Below are 19115 nucleotides of genomic sequence, written 5' to 3' on the forward strand. Positions count from 1 at the left end.
TCCAGACTCCTCCCATCTCCCAAAAACATGACAGCTAGGCAGGGCTGATCTAAATTGCTCTGGTTTTTAAATGTCTCACACCCAGTGTTCCTGGGATAGGTTCCTGGTTGCAACCCAGACAAGGACAAAGAGGTTACTGAAGATGAATGAATGACTGCATATATATATATATATATATATATATATATATATATATATATATATATATATATATATATATATATATACCTCATTAACTGCTCTCTTGAATAAATAAATACGTCACATAGGCTAATGTGTGATCTTAAGACCAGTATCTGATACACATTAAAATATCATCTTATATTTGAGTGCTGACTTTCTGTTACCTAAATAGACCCGTCCTAGAAAAAATATCTAAATGTTAACGTTTGGGAAAGTGTCTGTTATCAATTGGATAACTATATTAAACACAAAATCGGTCTGTGGCGTGATCGAAACATGAAAAATTGTGGATTATGCAGTCTCGAATACTTTTTATACTAAAGGGCCAAACACTTTGGGGGAAAGGTTTATCCAGTGCATTCCACACCTTCCTCATTCCCATTAATGTTTTGAACATGAAGCACATATAAATAGCACCAGAAACAGTAAGCGTTTGCTTGGAACTCGGTTCATAATGTTTCTTGTATGCACAATAGACTCTGCTTGAGTCTCAAATAGCGTCCTAATTCCTACATAAGTGCCCTAGATAGGGAATGAAGTAACACACGTATCGCCATTTGAGATTCCTCCGCCTTCAGCAGGCGACAGAAATCCCGGGCGCGTTTATATGACGTAGTGCGACTTGACGGGTTGAACTTATACGCGCGCGACATGGCGAAGTGACGAGAAGTAAACAGTTTCGAAGTGTTTTTCTGATTTGTTTACATAAATAAGAGTGTTTTGCACCAGCCTGTGCACTGAACCGTACACGAAAACAACAATAATGGTTTTGGAAATAATGCGTCTAGTTAGTTAGTTTGATAATAAATATATTGTGTGCGCGAGAGCAGGAGGATGGATTGCGTAGCAACCGGAGGAAACGTTAAAGGTGAGTTAGATATCTGGATAAATTAAGGAATAATTAATCATACTATCATAAATACTACATAATAATACTCTTATTTCTCTTTATTGTACCGCATTTTTTATCCCAAACTAACATGATCATGTTTATAGAACGGTTTTAGCTCCTGTTTTGTTTTACTGGGAAGGGTTCTTTACAGAAATATAGGTCTCTTTGTGCATTATAGTTCAGAAAAGTTTCCCTTAATGCTCATATAACCTTTAAAATAATATAAAATTATTATAACTTATTCCTGGATGTTTAAAACTTTCTTCTAACTTCAGGGGAGCAATCTCTGAACCATCCCTATATAAAGCTTTTACTATTCTCTGACAATCCTGGCTGCTTGTTATCTAATCAGTATTTAATAAACAAGGACGAATCACTATACTGTCAAAAGTTTTGGGACACCCCTCCAAATCATTGAATTCAGGTGTTGTTTTTCAGGGGTTTGGGCTTGACCCCTTAGTTCCAGTGAAAGGAACTCTTAATGCTTCAGTTTCATACCAAGACATTTTGGACAATTTCATGCTCCCAACTTTGTGGGAACAGTTTGGGGTTGACCCCTTCCTGTTCCAACATGACTGTGCACCAGTGACCAAAGCAAGGTCCATAAAGACATGGATGAGTGAGTTTGGTGTGGAGGAACTTCACAGAGTCCTGACCTCAACCTGATAGAACACCTTTGGGATGAATTAGAGCGGAGACTGCGAGCCAGGCCAAAACTGGAATGTCTGCCTTTACATGCACATGAATGTAATTTGGAGTTGTCCCACCCTTTGCAGCTATAACACCTTCAACTGTTCTGGGAAGGCTTTCCACAAGGTTTAGGAGTGTGTTTATGGGAATTTTTTGACCATTCCTCTAGAAGAGCATTTGTGAGGTCAGGCACTGATGTTGGACGAGAATGTATTGCAGTCTCCGCTCTAATTCATCCCAAAGGTGTTCTATCAGGAGGATCTATCGAAAAGGAACCATGTTATGGAAATGTTTTGTGTTTATTGGGATATTATTCCCAGGTTCAGTGTTTCAATGTGTTATTCTCTCTCTCTCTCTCTCTCTGGGATGTTATTAGTATATTATCTATAATCTGTTATTACATGTACATTGTATTTTATAGTGCTGGCCAAAGCAATACACTCCCTTTCAAGGATTGGAGAAGAGCTTTACTTGGAGCCCATTGAGGATGGGGTTAGTGTCTGTGTGTCTTTGCCTGTATGGTCAAAATATCCCCATTAATATTACTGGAGTAAGAGGCATTATGTTTCATATCATGTCATCATGTTTTGCAGCTAACCCTGCGTGCAGTGAACTCATCCCGCTCAGCGTTCGCATGTTTCCTGATGTCTCGGCTCTTCTTCCAGAAGTTCCAGTATCCTCCAGACCAAGCCTTCCGCTGTAAAATGCCTATTAAGGTAACAGGCACAGTCTTCCCAAGTTACCAGTCTCTTCTCGCAAACTTTTTCACAAAATAAATCTGATATTAATCTCTCTCTCTCTCTCTCTCTGTCTCTGTCTCTCTGCCTCTATCTCTCTCTCGCTCTCTGTCTTTGTCTTTCTCTGTCTGTCCACCCCCCCTTCGCTCTCTGTCTCTCCCCCTCTATTTCTCTCTCTCTTTCTGTCGTTCTCTCTCTCTTTCACTCACTCTCTCTCTTACTCACTGTCTGTCTGTCTGTCTCTCTCTCTCTTTCACTCGCTCTCTCTGTTGCTCTTTGTCTGTCTCGCTCTCGCTCTCTCTTGCTCTCTCTCTCTCTCTCGCTCTCTCTCTCTCTCTCTCTCTCTCTCTCTCTCTCTTCCCCTCCTTGTCTCCCCCTCTCCCTCTAATTACTCTTTTAAACCATTTATTGTTGTATTTTATGTTGTAGAATGTTCATAAGATAAGTTAGTACCTGTCATCACTTAAGTTACAGCAGCTGTAAACAGTTTTCTTCCCCCTCTCTCTCTCTCTCTCTCTCTCTCTCTCTCTCTCTCATACACACACAGAGCATACAGACAGTATTCAGGTCTCTCTCATCTCTCGAGCGCTCTGTGGAAAAGTGCCGCATTGAGATGAACACTGAAAAGAGTCGTCTGAGAATCACGCTGCACTGCAAACATGGTAAAGAAAACAAGCTTGATCTTAGACATAGCCGAGTTTTGACTAAGGAAACTGTTTTTTTTAACATTTATGGAAGGAGTCTCCAGTGTCAGTGAACACTGTCTACAGGATGGAGAACAACTTTTTTTGGTTTCTTAGTAACATGATATGCTGTGTTTTTTTTTTTTTTCAAGAGACATGAGGAAAGAAATACAATTGATTCTTGCCATTTACTGTGGTATAAAAGGAACAAAACACGTCTCAGGGACATACTGTATTTGTAAAATGATGAACTTAGGATGGTAAGATTATCAGCTGCGTTACACAACCCAGACGCTGATTATTTTCCCATTACAGTATGCCCCCGAGCGTCCCATTCTTTCCTTCTCTAATGTTTACCATGCATTATGTTTTACCTGGTAAGAGCAGCAACTCGATGGGGCAGAAAGGTAGAGACAATGGAAAAGGATAGGGAGGAAGATGAAGGTGAATTTGATGGAGGAGAAGAAGGGAGTTGAAAGAGAGAAAAAGTGAGAGATGTAAGACGAGTGAAAAGTTAGGAAGTGAAAGAAGAAGGGATGAAGAGAAGATGAAGTTGATAAGAAAGAGGAAGAGAGAGAACATACATTAAATACATCAAATATTGAAGGTTGAAAGAAATGAGGATATAAGGTGACCAGACGGGGAAAATGGAAGAGATGGTGATTGGGAAAGAAAACAGACTGAGAGATGAAGAGTAGAAGGGAAAGGTGAACAAATTACCTGACTAATCACACTGCTAATGAGACTAGTGTGTGTGTGTGTGTGTGTGTGTGTGTGTGTGTGTGTGTGTGTGTGTGTGTGTGTGTGTGTGTGTATGTATGTATGTATGTATGTATGTGTGTGTGTGTGTGTGTTTTTCAGGGCTTTTAAAGACACACAACCTGTCCTTTCAGGACTGTGAGTGTTTGCAAGCAGTTTTTGACAAGGACAACTGCAGCAACGTGCTCCGAGCTCAACCCAGGTCCTCCTTCCTTCCTTCCTCCCCCCCTCTTTTCCTTCATCTCTACTTCAGTCTCTGTCTCACTTCCTTCTTTCCCGGTTTTCTACGTGCAGGTTGTGGGTGGATACAGTACTGCATTTCCCGCCCTCTCTGGAGGAAGTGAGTGTTTCGGTGAGCAGCGATCGGGTTTGGCTCAGGAACCACGTGGAAGATGATGCAGGTGATGAAGTGCCAGGTTTCCTTATTATTTTCTGTTCTGTAAAATGTCTTCAAGAGAACGATACACTGTTCCTGCTTTACTGGGCTGTGGTAATTTTCCACCGTGCAACACTTTTCAGCTGCATCAGGTGGCTTAAAGTTCACCTCTCTGAACTCTGTACAAGCGCAAGCCCACATCTGCAATCATTCCTCGAGTTCTCTCGATCTCTTACCTCTTTATTTTTCACTTTTATACACTCTGGCCTCAGTGTGCAGGTTCTTTTCTGTTACTTTCTGAGTTAGGATTACATTTCTATATCTCAACTCTTTCACAGAGGGCCAAAAATGTGCCTGTTTTGTTGTGTCCATGTTCAGTATTGAATGTCTTTGTCATGTCTCACTCCACATTGGTGGTTATTATGAAGCTCATATGAAAGTAGACAATCAGGACTTTAAGAATTTGTAGTGTTAATAGTAAATTTGTAGTGTAATAAGTATTTCTGATTTTCCCTAGTCTACTAGAGGCAATAAATTCATGGAAATTTTCAAAAATGCTTCTGTCTTCAAAGTAAAGGTTGATATCAAACCCATTTCTGCTCTCTGAGACGCACCAAGTGCTTGTTTGTGCATAAGCATAAGGAAAAACACACGTCTCGCGCTGAAAGCCTTCAGAGTCCTGACTCATTTCAGATGAAGAAACCTTTATTGTTGTCACATATACATTACAGCACAGTGAAATTCCTTCTTTGCATAGAGGTAGGGGTCAGAGAATAGGGTCAGCTATGGTACAGCATAGCAAAAAGCTTTGCTCAGGGGTGACAGGGCTTGCACCCTGATCTTCTGATCAAAAACCCAGAGCCCTAACCACTTGGGCCTCTTTTCTAAAAACACACAAAGTCAGCAGCGTCCAGACTCATTTTATAATCAGGCTTGTAACTGGAGAGAAAATAATTGATTGTTTATATGGACTGAAAAGGTCTGATAAGTCGATCACGTAAGTGTGCTGGTAAAAAGCATTAAGCGGGAATGTAAAAATTCAACTATTATGAATAATTGACTAATGAAGGATGTGTTAAACATATGAGCTTAATGAAGCTAATGTCCAAAATGAATAGAGGCTGTAGCTCTTAAACCGTAGCACTCACACCTATATTTGACTTTTATTCCTATTCTGTGTTTCTTGCTGTATTTAAATAGTCTCTTTCTACCTTTTCGTCCCCCCCCCAGACCCGTCGAAAGCCATGATGACCGAGTTGTGTTTGAGCGCCGAAGAGTTCGATCACTTTGCTATCGGCTCCGAGACCAGCATCACCTTCTGCCTCAAAGAGCTCCGAGTAAACATACACGCATTAACAGTCTCGTATATTTATCTCTCTATGTTGAGCTACAGAAAGGAGACAAAGGGGGAAAAACGTTGTTTATGTTGTACCTGAACTAGTCTTCCTTCGAGATATTCTCTCAACTGTGGTTTGTAAAAAGCCAAAGCAAATAGTTTACATCGTTTCCATCCTAATCAAATCATTCAGTGAATCCTTATGGCTGGTAAATGGGGGCGGGGTCATCTTAAGAGACCCATTCGGAGAAATGTTTCTTCTCAAATATAGCTTGATCAGTCAAATGAACTTTGCACGTATTTTCAGTGGTGCTATGACTCTTAACCCTAAAAGACAAGTAGATGCAAAAGTAAATACCCCCCCCCCAAACACACACACACACACCCACACACAGTATTACCGCAGTTTTTCCTTTAATTTGTCACAGTTCTCTATACAGCACTGTCATATAGTAAGTGTTCAGGATTCATATGCTTCAAATGCTGGAAAAATGCAGATTTTGTTTTTGGAATAAACATGCTGAGGATATTTAATGTATAAATAATAAATAGGCGGTTTGTACAAAGTTCCCAAGACTTAGGAGTGTCAGCGTATAGCTGTTATTCATCTCCTTCCTGTTTACAGTCACCGCCGTCGTCTTTTCATTTTATTGCGTTAAAGTCGTATGTTAGTTTATAACCTTCTCTCTGACTCGCAGGGTTTGTTGGTGTTTGCTGAGACAGCAGGTCTTCCCATCTCCATGTACTTTCAAGAGCCTGGCAGGTAAACTGCTTAATGCCTGTAATTAATGACAGAGTTTTTGTCCTAAAATTAATTTCCTTTTTGTGTGTGTGTGTGTGTGTGTGTTAGTCCTGTTGTCCTGAGCGTATCCGACAGTGTCCTCGAGGCGAACTTCGTACTAGCTACTCTGTCTGAAGACGCACACCAGCGCAACCACAATAACAACAAAGCTAACGGGTAAAGAGACGTTAATGAGCAGACGTGCTAAGGACCATGTTTCCTTTAATTAATTACTTCTGTCTAATGCACTGTTCCTCACCGTCTCCCAGACCCCAAGCCGAACTCCCACCCGACGACTTCATGTGCGACGACATCGACTCGTATCTTATCGCCATGGAAACCAGTGACCTCGCCGGCCCGTCCTACGAACTTCAACCTCAGACTTCCTCCACCAACCGCAAAAGCCGGCCACTTAGCGAAGAGGAAAACGAGGACGAGGAGGCGGAGGAGCAGTCAGTGCTGGGACCACCCAATAAAAAGGTTTTAAACCCGGTTTTGTATTTTAACAAGCTGTACATTTCTGATCAGCCGTTCGTTCATCACATTTTCATCCTGTCGTCTTCAGTTCTGCTCGCTTTTCTTCGGCTCCGTGCAGCCGGCTTCGACTCAGACAAGCAACCAGACAACGCAGGAAGTGCTGGCCAGCGACAGCGAGGACGAGAGACAGTCGGATTGAACGTCGCACCAGAGAGCAAAATGAACAATTTACACACACAGACTGCATAATGGAAAATTTTGAAAAAGTTGAATCAGTTGTGAAGCGGTCGATACAAGACACCCGCACGATTGTACAGGTCAAACTTTTACTGCCTTTGTTTGAGCACAATGGAGAACATTCATAATACTCACTTAAAGTGTGTTAGGAATAGTCATCTCTGACATCCTGTGGTAATCTAAATCACCTCAAATTTCATTCCTAACCATGGAGCTGCCGTAAATCAGATGCTTATTACAGGTGAGTCGTCTTCACACGGCGGATTTTATTTAGCAAACCAACCTGCCATTACCTCCAAAAAGCATCACTGGTGTTTAACAACTGGGGTTCAATTCTGATTTAGGAAATCACAACATTCAAATCCCAATGAAATTTCCTGAAAATAATAAAATAATTTATACCACTGTGTTGCTGGATTCTTCATCTGATTGGTCAGAAGATGTTGATTCATTTCTACTCACAGTAATTTGATAGAGTAAGGAATTAAAATAGCAAAATTTGCTTTAATGGTCATGTGAAAATATATATATACAAAGACGTTACGGGTTTGAAAAGAATGAGTCTTACAAGCATTTTTTTTTTGTTAAAGCAGTGCATGCTCTGCTGCGAAATGAACGTATCGTACTACAATCCGTTTATCTAAGATAAGATATGTCAGTGTGTCCTTGAGTCAGAAATAACTCTCGGAGTAAGAGGTCCTTTTATGTCCCACCTCCTGCGAGTCGCTCTTTTCGGAGAAAACGTCATCGTAATCGTCGTGCTTTTTACTGAGAACCTGAAAGCTCTTTCCTCTGGTCTGTGGCTTTTTCCTTTCCCTTTCCTTTTCCTTCTCCAGCTCTTTCTCTAGCTTTTTCCTCTCCTTCTCTTCCTCCTTCTCTTTCCTCTCCTGCATCCTTCTGCGCCGCCTTCTCTCCTTAGAGCTCAGCTTCTCCTCCCCTTCACTGAAGTCCTGGATGACGATTTTGGGGATGGTGGATTTGGAAGGCATGTCAGCCCTGAGGCGTTGAAACAGACCCTTGCGTTTGGGTTTGTCTGACTTGGTTTGAGCTTTGGGTTTCTGTAGATCTTCCTGTTTGGAGCTTTGTGTTTGTTTTGGTTGGGCGATGTCTGACTCTTCCGCCTCTGTGTTTTGGGAGCATGAATCTCGTTTGACGTTTTGTTGCGGGTCCCTGAAAGTGTCCTCGGAGAGGATGGTGGGATAGGAGGTGTGGGAGCTGGAGGACCTGCGAAGACGGAGCTGAGGGTGTTGGTTTGCACCAGAGGGAGCTGGTTTTACCGGGTTTGACTCAGCTGTAATCTCTCTTTCTACTTCCTCTTCCTTTTTCACTGGATGTGGAGACTCTGGGATGCTAGATCCACCGGTTTTGTCAGGTTCCTCCTGCTCAGGTGTGGACGTTTTGTTAACTTCTATGTTTTCATCCTGGGTTTGGTTAGAGTCCTGTGGAGTCTCTGATTCTCCAGAATGTTCTGTCACCATTTCTGGTTGAACACAAGGTGAAGATGTTACAGTTTCTGGTTCTCCCTTTTCTCCATCCATCACAGTTCCTTCTGTTTCCTCTTCAGGTGCATCACCAGTCCTTGCCTCCTCTCTCTCGCCTTCCGGCTCTTGCCGTGTCTTTTCCACATCTGTACTGCTTCCACTTTCACAGCATTCATGCTCTTCCTCTTGAACGGAAGGTGCTTGATCCTCTGCATCCTTCTGATCCTCTGGAGTTTGGAGCACATTTGAATGCATTTCCTCTTCCGTTTCCAAAATATGTCCAACTTCATTTTTTTGTTCTCTGTCTTCCTGTTGCTGCTGCTCATCTTTTATGTCTATGAGACATATTTGTAGCATCTCCTCTTCATTAGCACTATTTGCATTCTCTATTTCCACTTCCTGATCACTGCTCTGTGCCTTAATTTCCTTTTCTTCCTGAATTTCCACTTCCTGTTTGCAGCTCTGTGCCTGTATTTCCTTTTCATCCTGAATTTCCACTTCCTTTTCGCAGCTCTGTGCCTGTATTTCCTTTTCATCCTGAATTTCCACTTCCTTTTCGCAGCTCTGTGCCTGTATTTCCTTTTCTTCCTGAATTTCCACTTCCTTTTCGCAGCTCTGTGCCTGTATTTCCTTTTCTTCCTGAATTTCCACTTCCTTTTCGCAGCTCTGTGCCTGTATTTCCTTTTCTTCCTGAATTTCCACTTCCTTTTCGCAGCTCTGTGCCTGTATTTCCTTTTCTTCCTGAATTTCCACTTCCTGTTCGCAGCTCTGTGGCTGTATTTCCTTTTCTTCCTGAATTTCCACTTCCTGTTCGCAGCTCTGTGCCTGTATTTCCTTTTCTTCCTCTATTTCTCCTTCTTGTTCATTGCCCTTTGTCTCTATTTCCCCCTCTTGTATATTGCTGTTACATATTGCTTCCTCTTCAGTGCTACCTAGATGTATTACTACTTCTGGTTCTTGGCTCTTTGTCCCTATTTCCTCTTCCTGTTTACTACTATCCATCTCTTCATGTTCTTTCTCGGCTCCATTTTCCTGTTCCTCTTCCTCCTGTTTGTCAGTATTTACTTGGATTTGCACATCCTCTTCTTGTGTGTTGATATTAAGTTGTACCTCCTCTACAGGTTCACAGGTCTGAATTTCAGTTTCCTCTTCCTGTTTACTTGTGTTTTCTTGTGTTTCCTGTTCGGGTTTGTTTCTTGCATCCTCCACTTCCTCTAGTTGGGAAGGTTGTGATTGCTCTTGCTGTGGTTCAGCCTGGTCTTGATGTGATGAAATTTCTTCATCTCTGGGATCCTGCTCTTTCTTTTCTTCATCTTGCCATGTCTCTGTGCCTTGCTGCTTTTCTATTTCCTGTTGAATGTCACCTGCCTCTGAATCGTCTTCTTTCAGGGTGGTAGGCGGCTTTGTTTCTTCTTTACGGTCACCTCGAACTATGTGCAACGGTATGGGGATGACCACCATATCGTTCTCATCCTCCTCAAACACAGTGGCATCGAGATCTAACAGCTCGGAACCCAGCAGTGTTTCTGTCGCCGATGTACGTGGCGTGTTCAGGCTCGTGTTACTCTCTTTCTGAAACTGTTTGCTAAACTCCGGTGGTGTCTTCTGTGTCTTTACTCGTAGCTCGCCGGCTACACCGCACACGCTCGCCCTCCTTTTCTCTTCATCATCACTGTCCTGTTTCGTAAACCCTCTTCCTTCCCACTCCTCATTCTCTGTTTTACTTCCTCTCTTCCTCCATTTTTTACGAAGGATTGCCGGAGAGAGGGACGAGTGCGAACGCATCACGGGAGCCCTTAGGTTCCCGCTCTGTCTCTCCTTCTTTTCGTTCTCCTTCACCCTTTCTTTCCCTTTTTCCCATATCATATAGTATCCGTGGCAACGATCTCGGGGGTCAAACGTCGAGCCCGGGCGCTCTTTCCTCCATTTCCCTAACTCCTTTTCAGTCTGTCGCTGGAGATCTGCCAAGGACAGGGGTACTGAACACACCTATAAAGGAAGATAAAGGAGAGAATGAGAATAATTTCCATATATACTACAAAATTACTCCTGGTTGCTAGAGCTTTCCTGTGGAGGCAGGCATACGGTTTTTAGGAGACGCTCTGGATTCATCATGATTTCTTAGATCCCTGCTCTGTTAAATCTGAATCATTTCTGCTTTAGGGTTTATGAAGGGTGCTTTCCTGATTTCCCATTAAAAAAAAGTTTAATCCTGCTTAAACCTCATATAAATTTATTCAGCTTCATTCTGGATGCAGGCTTGTGGTGGATCCAGAGCCTCTCCTGGGAGGAGTGGATGGCGGTCCATGACAGGGCACCATGTGCACACACACCTTCACACACTCAATCACACCCACAGGCAATGCAATACAGGCAAAACGAACCCTGTTTAAACATGCCATGCTTTAAATATGATACTAAAAAACTGAGCATGCTAATAGGGAATGCAAGCTTTTTAATTGCTAAATAATGATCGCCATGTAGCAGGCTTTTGCACAAAGAAAACACCAATAATTTAAAAGTACTTCATTTAACACAGAAACCAATGGACATCCAAAATGTTCCATTCAATATATAGGTAATGCACCACATCGTGTCCGTGTCAAAAAAAATAAATAGCTTTAACATGGTGTTAAAAATATTCTTAGAGATTCTGGTGAAAGTTTAGTGAAGTTGGCTGTTGTGAAAAAGTACAGAAATCCAGCCCCTAACACTTCCTGTGCTCATTAGTTGTTTTATTAGTTTTATTCTCTTGTTCAGAGAGGCTAGAGTTTCTCCTCGATGCAGATATTCTATTGACATCTGCTAGAATGTGAGGAAGACTTCACCAAATATTATTAAAAAAGGTTCTGGTGGTGTTCTTTGGGGTCACCTCAGTAGATCATTTGGACCGCATGTTTCGATTTTGGCACAGGTTTTTACGCCAGGTTGCCTTCCTGATGCAACCCTCCCATTTATTCTAGGCTTAGGACTGGCACTGAGAGTTAACTCTTCAGTGGCTGGGTTAGCACCCTGCCTGGGAATCTGACCCGGGCCGCGGAAATGAGAGCACGGGATCCTGCAGCCGGACCAGTATGGTTAATTTAGTTTGAGCAGCGATTCAAATGACTCACCTCTTGAATAAAGGCGTCGGCCTGCTCGTGTTGGACATGGCACTTAACTGACCGCAGTCTCTCCAGAGTCTCCACCTGGCCCTCACACTCTTTCCGATGTCGAGCCTCCCCTAAGCAACGTCGCACTAAAACCACGGCCACCTGAAACAGCACACGAACACCTGCAACACACACACGAATCAGTTGCATGCTTATGAGTCTGTAAAGGCATACAGACAAACCTGCACAAATCATCCCTCACCATTGCAGAAGAAGAGATCCCAGACTCGGAGTAAAGTGTTGAATGGCAGGTGGCGGCTATACAGACACATCAGCCAATCGGTGGCAAACATGAGAGGCTCCACCCCTTGTTTCTTCATGTGTTTGTATGCAGCCGGACACGTCCTTTTTAGCACGCTGAAGAGAATTGCAGCATCGAACAACACACCCTCCTGTACAGACAGAAAGTGCAATGGGCTATAAAAACAATGGCACATTCTCCACCATGTGTGCTGTAGATTGGTGTAATTCTGCCCTACCAGCAGGGGACTGTAGTATCCAGGGAGGTAAAGTTCGCTGATCTGTACCAAACACCAGAATGCTTCCTGTCATGGAATACACAGTTTAGACATTAAACAGTTGTTTTGACATTAAGGATTGTATTGATATTAATGATATAAAATGACTAGCTAGGCTTTTTAACATAACCATTGGCATACAAATAGATGATAAATTAAAGCAAGGTAAGGTTTTGGTCCAAAGGAACAGCTTCAATGCACTTTAATATAGGTTCTACAAGTATCTGGAGTCTAACTGGTGGAATGAACACTGTTCTTCCACAAGATTTCCCTCAGTTGTATTTTTACCATAGTATATGCTTTCCATGATTTTTATCCTCACTAAACCCATTCAGTGAACTCTCATGCCCTGTAGAAAGGGGTGGAGTCATCCTGGAAGGTACCACCCCTATTAGTATGGATAATGGAGATCACTTCAATAAATACATTTGCACTGATTTGCAGTGGTGCTTTCATCTAACTCCAACCGAACCAGCAAAAATAAATGCCCCCATTATATGAAAGCCATAATTCCCACCAAATTAGGATATATGTCCATGTTTCTGACTGCAGATATGTACCTCCATGGGCATGTGCATTAGTAGCACTGCCGCCACTGGACCCTGCGCCTGGCAGTATCCTTCATCAGGCCGAAACTGAGTGTAAGCCTTTAGAACCTGCAACAAGCCCTGCTGACTTCTCACATAAAAGGAGAAAGAAATAGAAAAACAGAAATTTGTATTAGCTTTGCTGTAACCACTGCTGAAAACAAAATCCAAGCCGTGAAAACACAGGCTGGGAAGTGTTTCTAAATCAGGATGTGTTCAATGCAGTGTGAATCATATAATCGGACACAAGGACAATGCAGTGAAATATATAATCGGACACAAGGACAACAACAAATCCTAGACTGTCCATCTTACTTCTTTTTCTTGGAACAATTTAGTAGTGGTAAACCAGTTTCACCAGTACGGCCTGTATTTTGGCAGTTGATGGCTTGTCAAAACAAGCTGGATTAATCAGCAGGGACATTAATGATCATTAAGGAGAGGGACAAAGAATAAGAGTGGTTTTTACCCAGGGCTGTCTTCGGATTGAAACATCTCATGGAAAGGAAACTGCCTGTCTGTGTCTCTCTTGATGACATCAATCCAGCTTTGCTGACCCGGGGACGACTCCAGAGTCTTACAGAGAGAAATGAAGAGAGGAATGAAACACAAAAAAGGACAGGTCAGATCAGGTCATGGGAAAGATAGTGTTTCTCTAATCCGATAGCTGATTTCCTCTGACTATCCATCTGGAATCATTTCACTTGTTTCCAGGCCAAAAGTGAGAGTTCTCCACTGGCAGAACTGGTTTTGTTCCAGTACCAACTACTATTGGCGTCAGGGATTTGGGGGTAGTGCCATTTTGTTTACGAAATATAAACTCAAATTAGGGTTATTGGACAGAGGAGGAAACAGATGTTTTGCTATCACATGCAACAAGTTGATGAACACCTAGGGTACTTTGGATAGTACAATGCTAATGGGGTTCTTATGGGAATAGTGGTAGATAAGTAGGTAAGATGTTGGGTTGGTCTACATAAAATCAAATCCTAGCACCACCAAACTGCCACTGCTGGGCCCTTGAGTAAGGCCCTTAAACCTTAACTGCTGTGTGGTATTAATAAGATAAATGTAAGTCGCTCTGGATAAGGGTGTGTGCTAAAGGCTGGAGAACATTTAAAGGTACCCCCAAAGAGATCTATCTCTTTTGGGGCAGTGATGCTCGAAAAGAAATCCAGACTCATGACTATCAGTAACATGGTCAAGTGAGCAAGTTACACAAGTCTCTTTCAGTTTCACAGGTTTACTGACACCTACCATGCTCACTGTTAGGTGGGTTGACACATTTATATTACCCCTAGTGTGAATGTGTGTGTGTGTGTGTGTGTGTGAGATGGACTGACATGCCTTCCTGCCATCCTTTCTTGCTAGTATTGTTCCTGGAATAAACTCTGGATCCTCAACAACCCTGTCCAGGACGAAGCAGTTAATGAAATGGATGGATGGATGGATAGTTGGATGATTGGATGAATGGATGGATGTTGCTCTACTAGCCTTTAGCAGTGAAATGTAAGTACAGGTAATTAAATGAAAGTCAGGATAATGTGATAATCTTGATCAAAGTTTTTTTTTTTCTAAAATAGTGATAATAAAATGTCTGGAAAGTTGTATAGACTGCCAGTGATTACTTTCTTTTCTTTTCTTTCCTCTACTGCTCATTAACATATGCACTCACATTGTAGAGATCTTTGTTATTCTCTTTCCTCTGTGTCGCTCCACACAGCAGGGGCCAGCACTTGGACCTGACAGACGCTGGGATTCCCTTCTGACACTGAGCTTTGATCTGTATTCAAGAGAGGAGGAGGAGGAGGATGATGATGATGTAGGAGATTTGGGGTTTCTGTCAGAGCAATGTCTTTTTGTCACAAACATACCTTACTATGCTTCTTCTCAAGTACCTGATCCCACTGGCTCATAAGGTTGATCCATTTCATTTCACGGTGTCTCACCAACTCAGGACAGGGGTCATCACTGCTGGTGAGAAGTTCAGCATGTAAACCATACTGTTGTAAGGTAGTAATATACCTATTACCTCTCTTTGAGACATTACTGGAAAGATATTTTGCTTATATAAGGTCTGACATGAATATTACAGATAAACGTTCTCTGTTAAAACTAGGTGACATATGCAGTATAAAAATGTTGAATAATACCCAATTTCTTACAAGACAGATTGATTCTTACTAAAAGAATGGACACACATGCATGTAACAGCATTACACAAAACAAATCTATGACATTGTGACAAAAATTTAGGACAATACTGAAATTATGAAAAACGATGACACTGATGACATTACTGACAAATATATAACAGTAATGACATTATAAAAACATAGGACAATACAATAATTGGAAAAAATGGAAATCTATGAGAATACTGACGTTATGAAAATCTCTGGCAATAAAGACATTACTGTCAAATATATGACAATACTGACATTATGGGCAAATATACTACAATACTGGTGTTACTAAAAAATATACAACAATACTGATATTGCTGACAAATAATGACATTACTGAAAAATATACAACAATACTGACGTTACTGACAAATATACGACAACACTGACATTACTGACAAATCTGACAAATATGACAACACTGACATTACTGACAAATCTGACAAATATACGACAACACTGACATTACTGACAAATCTGACAAATATACGACAACACTGACATTACTGACAAATCTGACAAATATACGACAACACTGACATTACTGACAAATCTGACAAATATACGACAACACTGACATTACTGACAAATCTGACAAATATATGACAACACTGACATTACTGACAAATCTGACAAATATACGACAACACTGACATTACTGACAAATCTGACAAATATACGACAACACTGACATTACTGACAAATCTGACAAATATATGACAACACTGACATTACTGACAAATCTGACAAATATTCAACAATTCTGTTGTTACACGACAATATATACAGTACTAACATCACTGACAAATATATGACAATACTGACATTACAGACAAATATACAACAACATTGTCGTTACTGACAAATATACAACAATATTGACGTTAGGGACAAATATACGATAATACTGATATTACTGACAAACATATGACAATACTGTCGTTACTGAAAAATACGACAATACTGTTGTTACTGACAAATACACGACACTACTGACATTAATGACAAATATGTGACAATACTGACATTACTAAAAATATACGTCGATACTGACATTACTGACAAATATACAATATTGATGTTACTGAAAAATATACGACAATACTGACATTACTGATAAATATACAATACTGACATTACTGACAAATATATGACAATACTGACATTACTGACAAATATATGACAATACTGACATCACTGACAAATATTCGACAATACTGACATTACTGACTAAAATATTCGACAATACAGGCAAATATACTACAATACTGTTGTTACTGACAAATGCACGACACCACTGACATTACTGACAAATATACAATACTGACATTACTGACAAAAATACTACAATATAGATGTTACTTACAAATATACGACAATACTGATGTTGCTGACAAATATACTACAGTACTGACATTACTGACAGTAATACTGACATTACTGACGATAATACTGACATTACTGACAAATATATGACAATACTGACATTACAAATACATATACAACTATACTGACTTTACAGACAAATATACTACAATACTGACATTACTGATGATAATACTGACATTACTGACAAATATTCTACAATATTGACATTACAAATACATATACAACTATACTGACATTACAGACAAATATACTACAATACTGACATTACTGACGATAATACTGACATTACTGACAAATATTCTACAATATTGACATTACAAATAGATATACAACTATACTGACATTACAGACAAATATACTACAATACTGACGTTACTGACAAATATATGACAATACTGACGTTACGAACGAATATACAACAATATAGTCGTTACTGACAAATATACGACAATACGGACATTAATGACAAATGACTGACCGCAATAATACCCTTACACTGTGATTTCTCATGTGCATAAACTCAATAACTGCCACACTACAGACCTCTCATGTGCAATAAGACAGGAATGTTACACTTTGTTATCCACTCATTGTACTGTTACTGTTTACATTGCACTGTTGCCATTCACCATTACTCTGTCTAGTCTTCCTAACTTATATTTTTATATAGTTTGATATTTATAGTTTTTTCTAAGTTGTATTTTTTTTTCGGCTGCTATCAAAGGAACCTCAGTACTTCCCTTTCATGTACCACATTTTCTGGAATGACAATAAACCTTCCTTGATCCTTGAAATATGTGAATACTAACAAATACATGACAATACTGACATTACTGACCATTTCAATACAATATTTCTTTCTCTTCTGTAAGAAAAGAAGAAAGATACACACACCAATAAAATTTTAGAAAGCAAAATATAGTGAAACAAAATGTTAGATGTATTTATATTTATATTTATATTATATTAGTATATGTATATATTAGTAATAAAGCAGTATGTACTGTACATATAGAGTAGTTATATAAACAGTGCAGATGTTTGCATTCCACAAACTCATGAATTCATCCAAAGATTTGATATGACTTGTTCAGGTCTCCTACTGTTTGTTTTTTGTTTTCTAGTGCACTTTTTACAGCAGGTAGCATTGCTGCTCCACAGCTCCAGGGTCTCTGGATCTATCCTGACCTCAGGTAATTGTCCTTCTGGGTTTCCTCTATGCTCTCTGATTAAGTTAATTAGCCTTTATTTTTCACATATACATTACTGCACAGTGAAATGTTTTCTTCACATATCCCATCCTCAGGGGTTGGGGTCAGAGCGCAGGGTCAGCCATGATACAGCGCCCGTGGAGCAGGGTGGGTTGGGGGCCTTGCTTAAGGGCCCAAAAGGGGCAGCTTGGCGGTGCTGGGGCTTGAACCCCAGTCAACAACCCAGAGCCTTAACCACCCATCTCATCACTTTAGTTGAATTATTTAGTTTAAAGTAAACGTGTTGCTTCTTTCAAATCATTAGCTGTATTGAAATATTCCAATAGATCACAATCAAATAAATGAACTAGAGCATGTCAATAGAGCTGCAATGTTTCTAGTAAATATATCAAATACAGATAACTGATGACTCAGTTGCTGTAAGATTACTACCATGTATACTGTACACCCAAAACCCGAAAGGTATGCAAACTTTTGCACTCACCTATATATGGGTCAATATGTTACCCAGTATATTTCAATATATTCAGGCTTTATAAGGGCCATCAGTACAGATTTGTATGCTATAACTTCTAAACTAAAAACAGTTTAGAAGTTATTGATTGCAACATACTGCCTTTAAATGTAAGTTTCTGAGATTACATAGCACAACTGCCATAATAAACACCCTAACACACACATACATGCACACACAACAGGAAACCACATTCTGTCAGGGCCAATATCACCATGGTAATGTGGCAGGATGTTGAGCGCAACAGAGAAGGTAATTGTAGGTGACGGTTGAGAAAATGTTAAGCTTATAAAATACACACACTTAGCTAAAAACACAGCTCTTACATAATATGTGTGTGTGTGTGGTGGTGTGTGTTTGTTTGCTAACACTGACCTGTCATTGTTCGTGTCTCCATTAACAAGCAAGAATCCATAACGGTCTGTTTTAGCTTCCGAGGAGCCGGAGGTGCTCTCTCCGTCCTCTATCTGGTCCGAACGGAGAGACATCACCTTGAAAAGAGAGAGAGAGAGAGAGAGAGAGAGAGAGAGAGAGAGAGAGAGAGAGAGAGAGAGAGAGAGTTAAATTCCGGAGCAAGAAAATCAGCTCGAATTCAGATATTCATTATTTTTCTCACAGTGATAGCTGAGTTGTTTCGACACACCTAATCCTCACATCCTCTGCATCATTTCTCTTGCTCAAGCATGTGTGTTTGGGTGTCAGTTGTACAGCTCAGGTTTTTTTGGGGAAATGGAACTGTGAAAAACTACGAAAAGTTTAAGAGGAAGAGCATCAAGCACTTACCTTCGGATGTACTTCTAACTATAAGATGCAATTGTGCTATTATGGGAGGGAAGACAGAAGTGAAAAAAACACTTCCGCTGTAGTGGTTGTGTGTGTGTGTGTGTGTGTGTGTGTGAGCTTGTGCACATGCTTCAGGAAAGTTC

The 19115-nt window shown here is 40.6% G+C and overlaps 2 protein-coding genes across 4 annotated transcripts; one reads left to right on the forward strand and one right to left on the reverse strand.

The window, feature by feature from the left end:
* The first annotated feature begins 804 nt into the window (after positions 1 to 804).
* Positions 805 to 7575, forward strand: rad9a (RAD9 checkpoint clamp component A). The gene is made up of 11 exons (XM_058397628.1): positions 805 to 1051; positions 2187 to 2257; positions 2359 to 2481; positions 3050 to 3164; positions 4047 to 4146; positions 4239 to 4345; positions 5551 to 5657; positions 6355 to 6419; positions 6507 to 6614; positions 6707 to 6917; positions 7003 to 7575. Exons 1-11 carry the CDS (start codon positions 1018 to 1020, stop codon positions 7111 to 7113), a joined length of 1152 nt encoding a protein of 383 aa, XP_058253611.1. The 5' UTR covers positions 805 to 1017; the 3' UTR covers positions 7114 to 7575.
* Positions 7543 to 19049, reverse strand: tbc1d10c (TBC1 domain family, member 10C). Of its 3 annotated transcripts, none has more exons than XM_058397626.1 (10): positions 18973 to 19049; positions 18565 to 18680; positions 14764 to 14860; positions 14565 to 14672; positions 13359 to 13465; positions 12863 to 12977; positions 12264 to 12329; positions 11987 to 12176; positions 11746 to 11906; positions 7543 to 10621 (listed from the first exon to the last, which is right to left on the reverse strand). In XM_058397626.1, exons 2-10 carry the CDS (start codon positions 18675 to 18677, stop codon positions 7823 to 7825), a joined length of 3756 nt encoding a protein of 1251 aa, XP_058253609.1. In that variant the 5' UTR covers positions 18678 to 18680; positions 18973 to 19049; the 3' UTR covers positions 7543 to 7822. The 3 variants fall into 3 exon arrangements, with proteins under 3 accessions (XP_058253609.1, XP_058253610.1, XP_058253608.1); XM_058397627.1 differs by lacking the exon at positions 18973 to 19049 and adding an exon at positions 18833 to 18959; XM_058397625.1 differs by lacking the exon at positions 18973 to 19049 and adding an exon at positions 18806 to 18952.
* Positions 19050 to 19115: the final 66 nt, after the last annotated feature.

Source organism: Hemibagrus wyckioides, linkage group LG08 (assembly GCF_019097595.1).
Source record: "Hemibagrus wyckioides isolate EC202008001 linkage group LG08, SWU_Hwy_1.0, whole genome shotgun sequence".
In the NCBI taxonomy this organism is placed as follows: domain Eukaryota; kingdom Metazoa; phylum Chordata; class Actinopteri; order Siluriformes; family Bagridae; genus Hemibagrus; species Hemibagrus wyckioides.